Source organism: Aythya ferina (genome assembly GCF_964211825.1).
Source record: "Aythya ferina genome assembly, chromosome: 1".
Taxonomy (NCBI): Eukaryota; Metazoa; Chordata; class Aves; order Anseriformes; family Anatidae; genus Aythya; species Aythya ferina.
In genome coordinates, this window is record NC_140296.1 from 180,555,098 (window position 1) to 180,574,159 (window position 19,062).

A 19,062-nucleotide genomic window follows, 5' to 3' on the forward strand; every position below is an offset into this window, starting at 1 on the left:
CCTGTACTGCTCCCAAATTCTCAGAGCCCATATGACATTTTGTGTCCCACCAGTCCATCTGTGAATCAGCAGTGACTAAAATTCCCCAGACATGTCATAAAGATGTGAAGATAAAATAAAAGTCTCTTCTCATGGCTACTCTGAAATCCTTCAGATTTTCACTACAGAACTGGGAAAGAAAATAATTTACTTGAGAAACACATCTGTTAGAAGTCCAATGAGATTACAAGAGAAATTAATACAAATCCTTGCCCTTTATCTCTGAAAATGCAACATGCTATTAATATGACAAACATGATATGATCATTTTAGATCAGGTTAGAAATATTTTTAAAAGGGAAAACAAAGGGGGAAAAGGCAAAAAATAGCCTGAGAACTGAACTCAGACAAGCCAAACAGAATAGATGAGACCCAACTGGACATGATTCAGGGTCTCGTTGCAAAGACTGGAGAGCTTTCTCAAATGCAAAGTATAATTGTTCAAGCTTTTGCCAAAAGCCATATAAATGACATCCTTGCCATGTTCAGGAAAGATAGTCTCTATTTGTATATAAAACACTACAATAATCAAAGTAATGCTCGAAGTTTAAACAGGAACATCCTTATAAAACAAAGGTTGAACTGACTTGACATTTTGCAATAAAATTACACATTGGTTAGAGGCTAAATGTAACCAACTTAACCCATTCATTACCACTGATAAATATAATTATTTTTTTTCTGAGAACTTTATCTTCCCAAAATGTGCATGTGAGCTGTGATGTTTCCCCTTACACTGCATTTCATGCCTTACAGGAATGAAACATGAACGCTCATGATTCTTCTTCTCAACCCTTCTACAAATCAGTTTTTAAAACTCCCTTTTAAAGGATGTGTATAAGAACACAGTAACAAAAGTACAGATCCTAAAAAATCCTTGATTGTTTCCCAGAATGCATCTTTATACCTGCACCTGTTTTTGATTACAAGCTCCTTGAGAGAATAATTGTTATCCAGAAGTTATGCAGTCTATACTGCAATAAATGACCATTCATAGAAGAATGCAAAGCAGTTGTAGCAAAGAATAATTTCTCTTTCTTGTTAAAAAGCAGAGCAACAAAATGTGCAATGTTTAGAGAATGCAGGTACATTTTATCTCCTTAATATCTGCTGGTATCTTCAAGTACCTTGTAGAACTACACCTGGTGCATGTGTGCTTTCCAAAGTATGGAAAGCACACACACGCACATTTTATATCACATAATTATCTGGTTGTTATCTACACAGAGATTGGGGAATACATATAAACATCTGTCCAAATGATGCTGCAGAGCATTAAGACTGGAGAAGACAGCCAGGGACCGATTTCCACCCTGTTTGCAGACATTGCCCTGTACCCCTATTTTCGTCCTTCAAACTGTACTGTCCAGCCATGCTGGCCGAGAGCTGAGCCGGGCAGCCCTGGGGAGAGCAAGCAGACTAGGGGGGAGACTTGGAAAAACCACCCTTACTGAACATTGCCTATGCCTGTCTGTTTTCTGTGCATTTGCCAGAGAAGCCAGGGATCAGAACTTGACACTGCTTGGGCTTTGCAGTCAACTTCATTTGATAATTCATATACAAATCATTTCCAAAATAACTGCCAGTTATTGAACACAGCATATTGTAAAGGGTTCTCAATAAACAACATCCCAAGTCGTCTACAGTCTTGAAATTTTATTGCTTTTAAACAGGCTTTTCATGAAAAATATTATACTTTCAGGATCAATTGCATCACTTTGTTTCAAATCCTCCAGTCCTCAGAGATTATAAAGGAAAATTATTCATTTTCCATAGAGCTGTCTTGACAGACATGGTTTATCAGCTATTAAAATAACAGCTTTCAAAAACAGATGGACATTAACAAAAAAGTACTTGTCTTATTTTTATAACAGGGCTGATACTCCAAGACCACTCTCCAGTGAGGGGCTGTGACTTGGGCGATCTTGCAAGGAGAGCCACCCCCTTGCTTTTAGCAAACTTGGCTCTCAGCACAGGGAGCTACAGGCTTGATGTTCCAGCTGGCTGGTGGCGTGAGATGCAGGAGGAGTGGCTGGGAAGTGGGTAGGTCTGTTCAGGAGCAGCACTGCACCCCAATCCATGTCCAGTCCAGTGAGAGGGAAGGTAAAAAGTAGTTGACATAAACCTGAACGGTCTGACTTCAGTAGCTACAGGGCTAGTTTGGCATCCTCCGATGGTAGCCCCTACCTTGGTACCAGCACCAAACCCAAATTTGTGTGTCCGACCCAAGCAGCCACCAGAAGCCCACTGAATGCCTTCAAGCTGCCCTCACTGCTGGAACAGCAGCTCCACATACCTAGAGGTTAAAAAAAAATTGCTGGACAGAAGCATCCTAAGGAGTGGGATTGAACCTCAACCTGGACAATTGGCCTTTTTGTTCCACCCACTCAAAAAAATATATAAATAAATAAATACAAATAAAAAAGATGAATTGGGTGTGAGGGTAGAAATGTAGCTCAGAAGTATGTCCCAAGTCATCACACTGTTTCTTTGCTTGCATTTGAACCTATTGTAAACTGTTATTTGCGAGCCTTTAAGGTTAGTGAGCCACAGCTACACTGCTGGATCTAAATCATTTACGTGACACCAGTAGCACTAAACTCATTAGGGGGGAAGAAAAAAGCATCAACACGAGCTACGCAGAGATGCAAAGCTTTTCTGCAGAAGTTATCCGGTCAAGAACAATGCAGTATGGCGCAGAGCATTGTATTAGGTGATTTCCTACCCAAAACTTGGACAGTTATTTTTATATCACTTTCCTGTGAGCTTCACTAAGCTTAAGGTTGTTCTTAATTTAACACGTTGGTGAAAAGCAAAGAAAATTACTAGTGATTAGTAGTGCCAGCTTCTTTCCGATTTAACGAGCCTGGATCATTGATTAGCAATGTCACATTTCTTTCTGTGAGAGATCATGGAAATTAGGAGATATTTCTTCACAGAAAGAGCAGTCAGGAATTGGAGCGGGTTGCCCAGGGAGGTGGTGGCGTCACCATCCCTGGGGGTGTTCAAGGAAAGGTTGGACGTGGTGCATACAGACGTGGTTTGTTGGGTGACATTAGTGGTAGGGGGATGGTTGGACCAGACGATCTTGGAGGTCTTTTACCACTTTAATGATTATTCTATGATTCTATGGCTGTTGGATGCAGCAGAAATGTACAATTGACGGTGCATCAGGTCTCAACGTAGATGAATGCTATCAGACGCTGCTAGCTGTCATTCGAGCCACTTACTCACTTTTATATCGAGCGCTCTCAGGCTTAAACCACGTTCTCGAATAAAATAGAGGAAATAAATTGCACAGGCTGCAGCCAAAACCCAGGGAGGACACGGTAACAGCCTGTACTGATGGGTGGACAATTTTATTGCGGCAACCGCCCGGCGGTTTGGGCAGGACCGGCTGGGCAGGGGAGCCGCGGAGGGCAGCGGCCCCACGCCTCCCCTCCTCCTGCCTTCCCCCGGGGGCTGGCAGGAGGGCGGCAGGTCCCCAAACCCGGCCGGGGCCGGCCGAGACCCCCGGGAGGGCAGCGCGGGGCCTGCGCCCGAGGCGAAGCCCCGGCCCCCAGCAGCCGCCCGGCGCCGCCCGCCCCGCGGCAGGGGCGGCAGCAGCCCGGGGCCTCCTCCCCGGCCCGGGGCCCCGGAACGGGGCTCGGCAGGGCGGAGCGGGAGCGCCGGGCTCCGCCCCAGCCCGCCGGAGCCGCGGCGGCCGGGGCCGGACAGGGCAGGGCCGGGCCGGGCCGGGCAGCAGCGCCATGGGGCTGGAGACGGAGAAGGCGGACACCCGCATCTTCATGGACGACGACAACTTCCCGCCGGGCGGCCCCGCGCTGTCCGAGGCGGAGAAGTACGCGGAGGACGAGCAGGACCGGGACCCCCACGGGCTCAACGCCCACCTGCAGGTGGGTCGGGGCGGGCTGGGGCTGGGGCTGGGGCTGGGGCGGGGGCAGGGAGCGGAGCGGAGCGGGGGCAGCGGCTGACGGCGCCGCTTCTTCTTCCAGCTGGGCTTCGAGGACGTGATCGCCGAGCCCGAGCTGACCCACTCCTTCGACAAGGTCTGGATCTGCAGCCACGCGCTCTTCGAGCTCAGCAAGTACGTGCTCTACAAGCTCCTCAGCCTGCTGCTCGCCGTGCCGCTGGCCCTGGTGGCCGGGATCGTGTTCGCGGCGCTCAGCTGCCTGCACGTCTGGTGAGTGCGCCCCGCGCCGCCCCGGCGAACGGCGGACAGGTCAACCCGCGCCGCTCGCTGCGTGTTACAGGGGAGGGAGGTGAAGACGCTGCTTTTGCGGTGATTCCGCCCCACGCCTTGCTGTGTAAGCTCCTTGGGGCTGAGAGCCTGTCCCAGCGTTTCTATAGCGCCTCGGCTGGCTCTAGTAATAGTAATGGCCGCTTGTTTCTGTAAACCGCAGTACAGAAGTTGTTAAAACGTGTTGAGGATGAGGCAACAGGCACAAACTGAAGCACGGGAATTTCTGGCTCAATATGAGGGGCACTTCTTTACTGTGAGGGTGACAGAGCACTGGGACAGGTTGCCCAGAGAGTTTATGAGGTCTCCTTCTGTGGAGATACTCAGAACCCACCTGGATGCGATCCTGTGCAACGTGCTCTGGGTGATCCTGCTCAGCAGAGGGGTTGGACTATGTGATCTTCAGAGGTCCCTTCCAACCACTCTATGATTCTGTGTTTTAAGTGAAAGACATGGGCAGAAGTATTACCTGCACCTGACACCTTCTCAGTAAGGTTACCTCTTTCCTTTTTTGTCCTCACGGCCTGAAGAAAGCTTTTGAGGGCCCAGCTTGTGCTTTCTTTGCTACTGTCACAAAGTCTGCTGTCACTGCCTTATATCTGGTACATGGCCAGCTCTAGGTGCAGTGCCCCAAATCACTTCCACCTAAGCAAAGAACCCTTTCAGAGCTCAGGCAAGCTGCTTCTGACTATGGCCCAGGTTCACAGGTGAATACAGTTGCTCTCCAAGCCAGTAAAGCTGGTGTACCTGAAACAGAAAATACTGGCAAAATACCAGGGAAGAGTATCTTGAACCCAGAAAGGCAGTTGATTGTGGAGAAGGAAGAAAGACAGGAGAAAGAATAATATTGAGAAGAGAATTGAAAATCCATCAGGCTGCAGAGGAAAGGATGAATGTGGATTATCAATGTCGCTCCTAGACTAGGATTTTCCATATACATAGGTTTTGGCCAAAGATTCATTTGACTTGGGTAATACTGGAATCATGTTTTCCTTTGGTAAGGAAAACAAAATACAATCCAGAAACTGGAAAACAGACTCAAAATGCTAGAAATACATTGGATGTATGAACCTCTGATTGCAGTCCTTTTGTTGCAGATTTCAGTTTTCCAAAGTGGAATGGACATTTGGGTTGATGATGTCATTATAAGCCACTTCAAAAACTGTTTAACTCAAATTTTGGAGCATGGAGAGTTTGTATAATATCCAAAGGAGTTGTGATCTAATTTAAAGCCACCCACCCGCTACTTCTCTGGCCCTCAAATCATCATATAGTGTGCCCAGACTTCTAGATCTGCCTTTGGTCACTGTGCTGTACTGTACCATAACTGCAAAAGGGTACGGTAGGCAAACAGATTTAAATAGTGGAGTATCGATGGAATAATTCACAGATACACAATTTATTAAGACTAATAAGTTTTTGTGCTTCCAAATGATCTTGTATCTGTATTTCATAGCCTGGATACATAGACGTTTCACTGAACCAGGACTCAGAGGTCTATTTCTATTTATGCAAGTGGTCCCTAGTGACTCTCGGGAGCTATGGATTCCCAGAGCATCTGAAATAGAACTGACTGAATGTGGCACTCAATTTTGGAAAGTTTCCCTTGACTTCCTGTGAACACAAGTGTTTCCCGACTAAATAATTTTATGTCCCCAGTTTCATTGTCAATATGGAGGTGATCTTTTATTTTGATCTTCCTTGCAACTGAATGAGTATGAAAAAAATTGCATAGCTCAGAAAAGCTATCTGCACCCCTTTGGATCCCACCCAATGCTACAATCCAAAGCCAACAGTCTAGTCTTCCCACAGACACAACCTGGGTTTGTTCCAACACAAAGGTTGAACACACTGAGCCTATGTTAACTTTTTCTGCAGCTCCCAGCATTCCAGCTATCTTGGGATTAAGGATTTCAAAGTCTCTACATTTGGGAGGGTAGTTCAAGAGCAACAGATATCAGAGGTAACAAAGGGTCAAGCCATAGGGATCCTAAATACATGGTATTGGCTTCTATGTAATCCCAATGGGCCTGGAAAAATAGTAGCTCCTTGTTTTATGGGTGAGGGGAAGGGCATTTTATTGTAACTCTGTCTTCAGCTGTTGAAACGTCATGGGAAAACTCTGAGCACACCCTCCCACATGGCTGCCTGCAGGAGGGCTTATCGGAGTCTCTGTGCCTCCCTCAGTGCATCCAAACCATTGAGATGATGACGTTGATCAGTTGCAGGGAAACCTTTCCCCAAGGATAAATGTGAAACTGCTTCAACAACAAAAGTCCACAAAAGTCTGACAGTGCTCCTCATGCATCAAGGACGCTTCATGAGTTGTACCCCTCATATCTGAGAGTAAATGCTGTCTTTCATCAGCAAAAAGAGCTCTAAAAAAGAAAGCAAGCACATGAGACATCACGGAAAGCAAAAAGAAAACCGAGTAAGAAATACATAATAATACACCATAATTTTTTTATGACCTATAAAAAATGAGCATACTATGGTTCTGTTCTCAAACTGGCTTCTTGAGCTGGATTCCAGATATACATTGCCTGGTGAAAGATAGCAATGAGTCAAAACTGCAATAGCTAGCAGGTTAGTAACCTACACAGAAGCTAGTTCAAGAAAGGCTACTTCTCTCTATTGCTTCTCTTTTACTCTTGGCTGTCATTCTTGGCACAGACTACACATTCAGGAGTCGTCAGAGCAACTTTTAACATCTTTCTGTGAATATCTGAGCAAACTTTTAAACGTGGTCTTGGACAGAAGCTGTTAAGGTTACTGGTTTTTGAATATAAGCAGGATACTGCTGGTTTTCCAGGCAGCCCATGCAAAATCATGACCTTTATGATAGATCAGGTACTAATTCTCGTTCCAAGCCACACATTTGCAAACTCTTGAAAATTAGCGCTTGAACCTCACATACACTTTTTTGTAGTCTTATCTGAAAAGTGTTCTCATATGTTATTTGTTTATACTGAGAATCATTGCATCATTTAAGAATCCATAACCTGAGTCTTGGGTCTGAGATGAACGCTTAAGCATAAGGACTCAGCCAGCTTTGTACTCTTGTCATCTGCTAGAGTCACAGTTAGTCTGAGATCCTCTTAGCTTGAGCTTCTACGCACAGTGCTAAGATGTAGCCAAAGGCATACACACAGAAAAGTAGATATGGGCATGCATTATCTCTTACCTCGTTCTCCACAGCTTCTATTTGTATCACTTTTACTATCATAGTCAACCCTGAAATCCCTACATGCCTGTCTGAAATCGAAAGAAGTTACAGTTCAGCTGTGCCATGAAGGTGGCCTTATGGTCTGGTGTTGTCCTGCTGTATACGCATGTCTTCTGAACAGGAAGTAGGCAGATGTTGTTTTGCTTCCTTTTTAGTTTTATCTTTTCCAGTCTACCTAGGTCCTGGGATGTACAATGCAGTCATAAGTAGCCCAAGGGTTACTAGGACTCTACAAGAAGCTCTGAAACTGCTAGTCAATATTTAGGAGTCTGTTCACAATACTTGCTTATATTGTAGTGTCATACAAGGCTTTTAATTCAAAATCATGATATAGTGCACACACAAACCCAGAGCTGGGTAATTTAACCACTGGATGATACAGTATTGGAAAAATAGCATTAAGACATGTCTGGGATTCCATTTTGAAAGACATTGCAGGAGAAGATGTGATTTTTCACTTTAAAGCGAGAATTTGAATTAATAGGGAATTACTACTCCAAACACATTGCCCAGCTCTATAAAAAGTTGAACTGCCTCCTGAGAAATCAAAAATATCTTTATAAATGAGAATTAAGTTGTTCTTTGCTATTTTGAAAAGGTGCTTGGTTCTTGACAATGTTTCATTAGGAAGTAGCAGGGAAAAAAAGTAAAATGAGCAAAAGTGAGAAAGGATGATGGGTATAATATCGTAGATGTCATTCCTTGAACAGAAAGAAAAGAAAAAAAAAGAATAGGGTGGAACAAGGAGGATAATCTGCTCATTTCAGGTCAACAGCTCCCAAAAGAGGTGACTCCTACTTAGTGAGAGGATGGGTATTTTATAATATATATACATAGAACAATTTAGTGATAGGTCATGCAGGTAGCTGAAATACCTATATCAAAAAATCCTTCAGCTTAGATATCAAATTCAGAACATATACATAGATACATATATAGACATGTATGCATATTATTAATGTTAGAAAATACTAAGCAGACTGACTTTTATTTAAAAATTGAAAGCTATTTACATTAATTAGTTTTGTTTGCTAGCATGTTTCACATATCCTCCTATGGAGATAGCCTATGCTGTTTTCAGCATGCATTTACCATAAAATTGGATAATAAATATAAAAAGATTACAGAACATTATCAAAACGTTGCTATTTATTGTGTTTAACATTATTGAAAGATGTTGATTTCTGGTGCTATGTAGATGATCTCTGTAGTAGTTGCAGGTAGCATGATCACTGCTTTTCCAGCCTTTCCTAATGAACTCCTTGTGCATCACTGCATCCTTCTGTGAAACTTGCATAATGTGGTATTTGGTTAGTTTGTGTGATCCAGTTTATGGAGGATCCAATAGAAATATAAACTTTTCTGCTTCCCTGCAAATCAGTTAGATTTAAAAAAAAAAAGATGCAGGCCAAATTGAATTTAGATGGTAGCTGAGAAGCAGCAGCCTTTACAAACTAAACTGAAATGGGAAAGGGGTGAAGTCAACAAAAGCTGAGTAGTCATTTCTGGTGTTTTCCCCATGTTGCTTGGAGAAATACCATTTTTTTTCCCTTTGCATTACTGATGTTTATCAACTGTGTGCTAACAAGTGAAGCCCTGATTTTAAATTCTATAAATTATCTATCCTATATACACTGATACGATATGTGATTATAAAGCAGATAGTTTACAGGGTTCAGTATAAAACTATAGGTACAGTATTCCTGTAACTCTCACAGTTCTATATAATGTGTATACTACTAGCTGTTTCAGCAGAGACAAAGAAAGAGATGGTTTTAGAAAAACTATTCTTGTTATAATCCATCTGGGTTAGTTTAGAGCGCAGCACAGACATACTAGTATATGGCTTGCACTGTGTGTTAGAAGCTGAGAATCCAGTTAGATAAACATTAAAAATATATTTTTTAATTCTGACACTTTAGGTAAAAACTTTAACTTTCTTAAAATGTACCCCCTTTTTGTTTTGTTTTGTTTTGTTTTGTTTTTCCTACACTGTTATTCTGAGCAGCACTCACTGGAAATACACAATACATATTTTTCAGACCTGTGATAAAATTAACTACTTTGTCTAATACTTCCTTCATCCCATCCAAAGTCAATGACAGTTCTGCACCAGAATTATGTGGAAGCAAGACTGGCCTCTTAAATTTTGAATGCAACAGTGAACTAGAAGAGTTTGTTGTCTTTATCAAAGAAATCTGTATCTTTTACCTAACACAGGAAATACACGTTAGCTATAGCACACAGATTTTTGAAAACCTTGTTCTAGTACCACTTCAGTATTACATAAATTATTTATACTTTGGATTTGTCTGTACCCATTGGGCTTAGTGAAATGACTAAGGGTTTTGGCCAGAAAGTGATTAGAAAAGGAGAATAACTTACACTAGTGTGATTACATACCTTGCATCTGCTGGCCCTGGTGAACCAGCCGTATGTGCTCTGGTGTTAGTCTGCTTAGCCCGAGGCACTGCTCATGGCATTGCCTTGGAGTTGGGGCATATGGAGAGCATACAAGCTCAGCAGACTGGAAGCACACAATGTTCAAGTATGCACCCTGAGTGGAAAAAAAGGAAAGAAAAAAAAAAAGAAAGAGAGAGAGATCTTTTCCCTGGTCAAGAGTTTTGACCTCTTTCTACCATAGTTTTTCACCCATAAGTGAAAAGCTTCAAGATGTCTACAAGATTCCTTGTATAGGAAGTTTGGCACGTCTCCTACAATGGCAATTAAATGTAGCTGAATGTCACTTTACTGATTCTGTTTATTGGAGCAGCTTGCAACAGTGATGGTGGAATGATGGTAGAATGAATGGCGAGGTGTGTGTGTGAGAGAGAGAGAAAAGAGATGCCAGAAGAAATATCAGACAAAGGACAAAAGAATGTCCCAAACAGATCATAAAGAACACTGTTTCCAGTCAGTCAAACTGGGGAGTGTGTGGTTTCTGTCAAGCCCCCAGGACCCACACTCTGGTTCCTTAAAGGACAGCTCTGTCCTTCAACCACAGTGGGATGGCTGCGAGGTTGCAGCCCGTCACATACACCATCCCCTCCAGCAGCAGGAAGAGACAGCAAAAATTCACCCCTATGAAAGGTATGTCCAAAAATTAGCTCAGTGTTGGCATTTAAGAAGCAGAGACATGATGAGGACTAGCAAGCTATTGCACACAAGTGAGCATATATGTCGTGGTGCTTATGCATGGGTAGATGTGAGGCTGTGAGAGAGCGAAATCTACATAGAGTACAAGTGTCTAAGATAACATTGCTTAGAGATTTAGAGTCAAAAAATCACCTTCCTTTTGCATAAGATCTCACACTTGAGTTTTGTTATCTCGATTTCCAAATGCTGTATTGGCAATAATCTTACAAATCTTCCATGTGCTCTTTTACAGGGTTGTGGTGCCATTTGTGAGAACCTGTCTCATGGTCTTGCCTTCCGTGCAAACCATATGGAAGAGCCTGACGGATGTTTTCATTGAACCTTTCTTTCATAGCGTGGGCCGATGCTTTGCCATGGTTAATATACGCCTGGATCAAGAGTAAACGTCGGGGATGCAACAGTGCTGTAATTGTAGATGGTGTTATACCTCTTCGCTAATGTAACATGCAAGCACTTACCATTCATTCCAAACTGTTAAGATGACAATGGCTGGTTTAAGTGGGAACATGCTATTATTCTAAAACTCATTTATTTTCAGGGAATCGATTTAAGACTAAGTAGGCAGTTTTCATATCTTGCTATTTTAACAACAGAATAAATGTGGAATAAGTTGGCAACACTTTATTTTAATGGTACGTTGATTGCTAGATTACAGGAGAATTCTCTTGGAGGTTTAATTGCCATCACAGTGATAATGATTGGCGCTATTACTATAAATTTTTAAATTGGTAGGCTGGGATACTTCAGGTGAAAATGGTCCCAAGGGTTTCACGCTGACTTTACTACGATTCCAACAGGGATAACTTTTGGCCCTCACTACGTAGAATGATATACTCAGTCCTTCATTATCCACAGCTAAAATGAATGTGACTAATTGCATAAGTATTCAGAGAAATTAACTGTTGTGTAATTATCCTATATCGGGGAAAAAGATCCCTGTAAGTTTATCCCTTAAAATAAGGTGTTACCTAATGATTTGGATCATCAACTAATATGTATATTTTATTTAATGAGAAGTTAACTTTGCTGTATATTTTGTACCTTTGTAAATGGCACTTGATCAGCTTTCTTTTAACTATTATTTTTATGGTATTTGAACTCTAACAAACTTATTAGGCAGCCAGAGTAAGACACTGCAAAAATGACTTCAGATAACTAAAATTTCGATTTATAAATTATGCAGATTTTTAAGTGTTGCTGTGCAATTCTAGTATATCCATTATATATAGTTGTGTGTAAAAGAAAAGATAACAAGTTTTTTCATACAAAACTATGCAAAAGAGTTGGAAATATCTGTTTATGAGAAATGTTTTTTATTAAAAATGGGCTGTAGTAAACACAACCCTGCCTATTTCTGTGTATTATCTGTATGAACATTGTGATACTTTAAATTATAGACACTATGCTGGCACTTTAACTAGGTGGCAAGCTGTTAAATATGTCAAGTAAGTGTAATGGGTATCCTTATCTAATTCTCCTTATCTATTGACATGACTTCCCATGTTGCTTATTTACTAATTAAAGCCTAACCCATAAAAAAAGCCTTTCTTCGGTCTGCACCTAATAGGGCTTGTAAACAAGAGTAATAGAACAGATATGGAGATACATTAAAATTAAATTAGCCTGGGATTTATGCTGCTGTTTTCCATCAATTGCAAAATGTTTTTATGATTTAAAATTTTATTTTCTAAAATACCACCAGAGATTTCTTGTCAAAAAAGACAAATAATAAAATAATGAAATGTCACCTTCTTCCAATTTTCAGCTTCTTTTTTTTTTTCAGGTTTTTCAACTTTTTAAAAAGCTCTTAGAATGCTGCACAGCTTAGAATACTATACAGTTATTCCAAAATGTGACATAGGGAAAAGAAGTGGATGAGCATTGACACAGTGCCTCTACTGTCAACTGTATTTAACTTATTTATAGCAGAAAAGGATGTATCTCTTTGTGTCAAATCAAGTCCAGACAGAATGTTTCTCTGATGCAGGTCTCTTGATGCAGAATTTTGGCTATATTCAAAAAAAGCTTAATTCTTTTTAAGGGCACATGCTTTATTTACAAGTGAACTGCAGAATTGTCCTTTTCTTGCTCATTGGCCTACAGAAGCTAACTAATGATGCATATTCTTTGTACATTAAGAACATCTTTGTACATTAAAAACACCGTTTCCATGTGTCACAAAGAGGGATGCATATGGCTTTCAAAAACTGGATCTTAATGACTGGTGCCCACTAAAACTTCTCGGGAGTTCCATCTTCTGCAAGAAGTTAGCTTTCTTTTCAGATGTGCTCTTCAAAAGACCTTTCTTTTGTTAAGAACAGAAATACATCTTTTGAAAATAAAAATTAATCAGGCCAGGCTTGAATTCTTTTGATTTTTTTTTCTTCTACAAAGTCCAAAGACGTTTACAAATACATTTTTCACAAAAATATCCCCATGATGAATTCATTAAAAAATAAAAATAAAAATAAAAACCAGTCAGTGCTGGTTCCTGTGTCTGAAAGTAGTCCTTTAAAAGCTTGAAATCTGAGAGAACTCAGGTGTGCATCCAACCCTGAGACTAGGGCCATTCCCTAGAGAAAAATGTAGTAATTTAGGTCATGTACTACTGGGTATATGCATTTTTCAATAGCTTACTGAAGTCAGCTGCCTCTAGCTACCACAGAGAATAAAGTAGAATGATTTCTTGGTCCTTGTGTTTTGGGCCTTTCTGTGTGTCATTAATTGGTTCTTTCCACCATTTCTCTAGCTGTTACTGCTAGGTGTTAATCTGCCCCAGGCAGCTCTGGATTCCAGCATTGCCTGCATTCCATGGATTTGTCACTTCTGACACTTCACACAGCTCTTCCACAGCTGATACTGCCCATGGCTCTCAGCACTGGTGGACAGCAGGGAGGGAATGGGCGCTGGCTCTCAGTTATGTTCTCAAGTGCAGGGATCAGTTTCTTAAGTTCTTTTCTAACTCTTTTGAAATTTGAACAAATGATACCAACTGATATCTTAACAGCAATGTACAAATAAGAATTTAGGCAAAAAGGAGAGTCCAGAAACTTAGTCTCATTTTCTATTACAAGTTTAGGAAAATTGCACCTGATTCAGGCCATCTACTTTGGCTTTGACTTAGCGTCCTCTTCGTCTCTATGAAATGGGGAAAATGTTGCTCTTAGCAAAAGTAAACTTTCCATCATTATGCTACAGTTAGCAGGGTAAGTAAATAAAAAAGTATGGGATGTTCCAATTCCAACCTGCCTTTTGTTACTGCAGACCTTAGATTCACAATCATGAACTGGAGATTCAGTTCTGTCATGCAAAATGTTTCGGTATTGTGTTTTTCATGGAAGTCACATCTAACATACAGACATAACCGCAAATTTGGGCCTTTTTCCTTTTAATTGACAACAAAATTTACCCCACATTCTCATGACAACTATAAAATCCTTCTAATCTGACTGTAAGACTTCTATATTTATGTCCTGTATTTCTCCACCCTATTTGTTCACCACATAAATTGGCACAAATTCTTAATAGGAACTTTGACATGTTAGTAAACAAAGAGCCCTTTCCCACCTACCCAGTACAGTCACTCAGGCACAGACTGAAATATTCAGAGCATCCCTGCAGCTCTGGGACCTCAGACCACACACTCACATTTACTGGAAGCCAAAGAATGGCAAGCCCATTATTTTTACAGGGTGTGATCTTTTCCCCCACCTGCAGAGATAAAACTACTGCTGTTAGGCTGTACTAACTCTCTTTTAAAAATACATGGAAAAAACATGTGTGTTATTATTTTTTTAAGAAAAAGAAAATGCAAACGGAACACGATCAAACACATTAGTACACTGTGTTCGTGGAGCTCAAGACCTCCAGTGAGCACATTGAACCAGCAGTTCCACATTAAAAACTGAGGTGCTTTCTTCGTGCAAGGATTTACAAGTGAGGGGTGAATTAATAAGGTTAATTTTAGCCTGGTGACACCAATCTTCCACAGCTTATTTCAACAAAATAGAAATGTCTTCTGTAGAGGCAATTCAGAGGAGCTAAGAAAGGTTCGTGCTCAGAACCATCCTCCAGAGAAGACTTTCTACTGATTATTGCGAAATGTTTGGCTTGGCTTGGGTCCTTTCCTCTGCTACAAAATAAATAAATAAACAAACAAATAAATAAATAATAATAATTATAATAAAAATTATTTCCTCCAGAAAGTTTGCAGGCCCATGGAAGCAACTAAAGCTTCATCTAAGTAGTAGGGCAGGCTCTTAACTGCACATCTGTCTCCTGACTTGAGGCTGAGGTGTTTCACCTGCTGTAAGCATTCAGTTTTTCAGGTTCCCCCTCCCACTATAAGTAGGGATAGAAGGACTCCTTCAGAAGGCATTTTAACAGATCCTACTTTAGACACTTAGATGGAATAAAATGTAGAGATTCATGTTTCTGTTACAAGCTTTTGAGGAAAAATTGTCTATTTTTCCATCTGCCTCGGTTCAATTTCAGCTCCTTTATCTCCTTATGTACCTGCCTCACCTTTATTTTTATGTTACACTGTCACAGCTCACACTTCTACAACTAGAGGCTGGCATTGCCCCTGAAACTTTTACATGGCTAAACTCAGTGACAAAAAATCATGTAAGCCAAGGGAGTGAGTGTTTGAGTGCCAAGAGTGAGATGCTAGAACAGTCAACGATATGCTAGAATTGGCAGAATGGCACAGAGTGGTGTTGACCGTAACCAGTATTCATGGTCCAGCTTGGTATTTGTCAAGGAATTTGATACCAAAAAGGGTTGAGAAAAAAGCTGCTCCAATTGCTCAAGGTCTGGAAAACTTACATTCAGCTGACGGAATTAAAGCTTTCAATCCATGTGCCTCACCAGCTGAGACAGTTACAAGCTGTCTCAATCGAGACCTACAGGGACCAGCTCCAATAAAGAATGTACACACCTACAGCAGGATTGAGATGCGAGTCAGGCATTTAAATCCAAAACTGTAATCCCTGCCCAGATGCCACCCAGCCAGGAACATGTCTAAACCCAGAAGGCACCTCCCTTTCGTGTAACCTTCCCTCAGTACCTAGAGTTTTATTTTGGTCATGCCTAGAACTGCCCTTGTTTGAGCAACTTGGTAGCTCGCTCTCATCTAAGAGAAGAACCCCAAAACAAGGGAAGAGAATGGCTTGGTACCCTGAAAATACACTGATGGCACACCAGCAGAAGGGGACACTTCCCAAAAAATATTTTCCCAAGAGTCCAAATGCATTAGCACACCTCAGATAGGCAAACATTGATCTCAGGTCTCTCACATGTTGGATCACACTTCTAGCCCTCAGGCTGCTGTGCAACATGCTGTGGCAGCAGTGCCTCGGTGTAAAAAGAAATCACTCACAGCTGGAGGCTACGAGAAGAAAGGAATGGGAAGGCAGGCAGCTCACAGTGTCTCCTGGGGAAACCACTCCTTTGACACAAGGAATAAACGGGCCAAATAACAAGAAAGTGTGGTCCTGTATACTGGACCTATATACTGGTGACAAGGGCATCCACCTCAGTGGGAGTATTCCAATTCAGTGAGTTCTGATTTGAAGGACAAAAAGCCTCCAGAGAGCAGGAACAGAAGGGCCACCTTGGATCCTGTAGGACTACAGGTCTGTAAATCAGGGAAACAGCAAAACACCGGGCTGCGCTTTAAACCCATCCCAATGCTTATCATCACGCAGCAGGGTAAGCAGAGCATTCGCAGCTGATAAAAGCTCACTACCAACACTCCTGGCAGCTCAGGCTTTCATCCAGCAAAACGTCCAAAAATGCACATAAAAGGATGCACTGAAGCAGCTCAACAGAAGACACTAAAACACAGAGATCTTCCTCTCCCAAGCCTCAGGTCTTTATGCACTCTGTGTGAGGAAGGCTGCTTGTTGGCAGCCTGTTATCTGACAGCCTAGCTGCTGCTGAAGCTGTACATAAAGAATAGGGCTGATTCTGATCTTGCTGACATTGCAATATATCAGGAGTATTGCTAATACCATAACTGGAATAATTACATAACTTTAAAAAGCAGGGAGGGGGAGGGAGCGGAGTGAGAGGCAGCGTTTGATACCAGACAAAGACATTCAGTGAGCAGTCATGCACATTCAGTTCAGCTTTGTGACTCATTTTCTGACACTATTTTTTAGAGGAATTTTCTCCAATCTATTTTTTGCACTGTATTTATTTTTATTTTTTTTTCCACTGGTTTTCTACCAGTACCAAGGCTTTTCTTCTCTCAGTGCTCACACCTTGCACGCTCTCTGTTCCATGTTTACAGTCAGTTCTCAGGGTGATCCTGGGGTCTGAAAGTTCAATTAAAGCAAAACTTCTGAGCATTTTTTTTTTATTTAGGTATGAAATGCCTAGGCTTGATGTGATGGAAAAAGAAGAAAGGCAGTGAGGTGGCCACCTGAACAGCATACAGTCCTGGTCAATAGTTGACCGGGGTTGCTGAAGTGCAGCAAAGCTCAATGAGAAGGCAAGTTGGGTGGCATCTGCAAGGCCAGCTTGGGTGCCCACAATCACTGGCAATTTTAGGCCACCCCTGGATGATCCACTCACAGTAACTAAGAGGGAATATCTTCTGCTCTTTCAGAAACCCCCTGCAAGCCTTTTGCATGCCCTTTCCAGATGAGCTATACTGTTCCTCCGTGTGTAAGCACAGCTCCTCGCAGAGCTCCGGCACTCACTGCTGCCAAGTCGCTGGGCGTGAAGTTTATGTGCATTTCTCATGCCCCAGTGATAGAGGAAATGGGCCAGGGCTTTACCCTGACCCATCTCCACAGATGCCACTTCCTCACTCTTACAGCTTGTTCGTACCCATGCAGTTTTCTCTGCAGGATATCTTCCTGGTGGTCAAGCTCAAGCGAGCACTTCCTGGGTTCATCAGCTGTGATAGCCCATTTCAGCTTGTAAGTAGCCTCTCTGGGATTCATCCCATGAGGTCTGTATGTTCCACCAGCTTCCCATATTCTTCCAGCTCTGGTGGTGTTGCATGATTCAGAAATTTCTTTTAAAGGGCATTGAAGTTCTGCAGAAACCATTCCAGGAGCAATTCAGTGCTTCAAGTTAACAAACATATCTCCTATTCTTAGTCATCCCTGAAATATGCAATCATAATAAACAATGGGTCAAAATCTTCCGATGTATGTGCAGGACACTGACTGGGCATGAAACTTTCCTAGAAATGAAAATCAGAACAGTTTTTTGTTTGTTTGTTTTTGAAAAAGTCTAGAGACTACGTCTTTCAATCCGTACATTTGATTTTATGCACACATTGAAATGTTTGGACAGCGACGGGTATTTTAATGATGGTCTAAGTAAATTATTGCATCGATTAAAAAAAAAAAAAAAACTTTTAAAAATGCGAACTAACTTGGAAAGCTGGAAAACATCCATCTGAAGTTCTAAAGTTTGTGAACAACAGGAACTCTCAAAGCTCACAATTTACTGATGCCCATGCCTGTAACACACAGCCCCGTGGACTGCATTTTCAGCAGGTGCATTTATTTGCGTTTAAGACGCCTACATCCATCTCAGCCGCTGGTCCTTTTGATTCGTTTCTCGACCTGCCACAGCTAAGTACGCAGCTGTCAAGATCGTTCTACTTCTGTTGCTGCAATTCCGTGCTAAACGGCACAAGGTCGCCACTTTGCTGTTAGCGTTATAAAGTTTACAACAACAAGGTCTGATTTCCTAATGGAAAGCTGATGGTTGCAAACATCAAAAAAAAAAAAAAAAAAAAAAAAAGGCTAAATATAACTCGGAGTTTACAGCTGCACAGTGCCATTGCATCTGTAACCTGGGCTGTCTGGCACTCGGTGATGAATCCTCGCAGCGTTTATGCCTACACATGCCCCTGGGTTTATAAAGGGCCTGGGGAACAGAGCGTGGCCACCGTGGGTGTCCCACGGAGCCTCTTCAGAAGCGAAGTGCCGGTGGCTAACGGGCAGGGCAGACACGCTGGGGTCAGCCTCCTCCCAGGAAAACACCGTGCCGTTCAAGCGCAGGACTGCTGAATATTTGCATAGCTCCCAAACGAACCGGTTGAGGAGACAGATCACTTTTTCTTCAGCCCGAGGATGTCCCAAGTTCCCACAATTGTTCCTGGGGCGATCGGGAGCGTGTGTAAACTGTGTGTAAACGGTGTGTAAGCGACTGTCAGAGGCGGAGGGGCTTTCCCATCTCCTCACCTCTTCCTCGCCTCCACCCCCCCAATGCCGTAGGGGTCCCGGGGCAGCGTCCCCGTCCCCGTGTCGCTGTCCCCGTCCCCTCGGGGGGCCGAGGCGGGCAGGTTGCCGGCTCCGGACCGCTTTCCCCTCCCACCCCGGGCCGGTGCCGGGCGGGTCGCGACGCCCCTGCAGGCTCCGGTCCCCCCGCCCCG

General features: G+C 42.5%; 1 protein-coding gene across 1 annotated transcript; it reads left to right on the forward strand.

Moving 5' to 3' along the window:
• The first annotated feature begins 3,600 nt into the window (after positions 1–3,600).
• Positions 3,601–12,419, forward strand: CAV2 (caveolin 2). The gene is made up of 3 exons (XM_084513612.1): positions 3,601–3,935; positions 4,035–4,222; positions 10,894–12,419. The coding sequence occupies exons 1-3, from the start codon at positions 3,789–3,791 to the stop codon at positions 11,042–11,044; spliced, it is 486 nt and encodes a 161-aa protein (XP_084369738.1). The 5' UTR covers positions 3,601–3,788; the 3' UTR covers positions 11,045–12,419.
• The last annotated feature ends 6,643 nt before the right edge of the window (positions 12,420–19,062 follow it).

Coding starts and splice junctions, on each gene's coding strand:
- CAV2 (XM_084513612.1), top strand. CDS start 3,789: ATGGGGCTGGAGACGGAGAAGGCGGACACCCGCATCTTCATGGACGAC. Junction 3,936..4,034: donor GGCTCAACGCCCACCTGCAG/GTGGGTCGGGGC, acceptor TTCTTCTTCCAG/CTGGGCTTCGAGGACGTGAT. Junction 4,223..10,893: donor CTCAGCTGCCTGCACGTCTG/GTGAGTGCGCCC, acceptor GCTCTTTTACAG/GGTTGTGGTGCCATTTGTGA.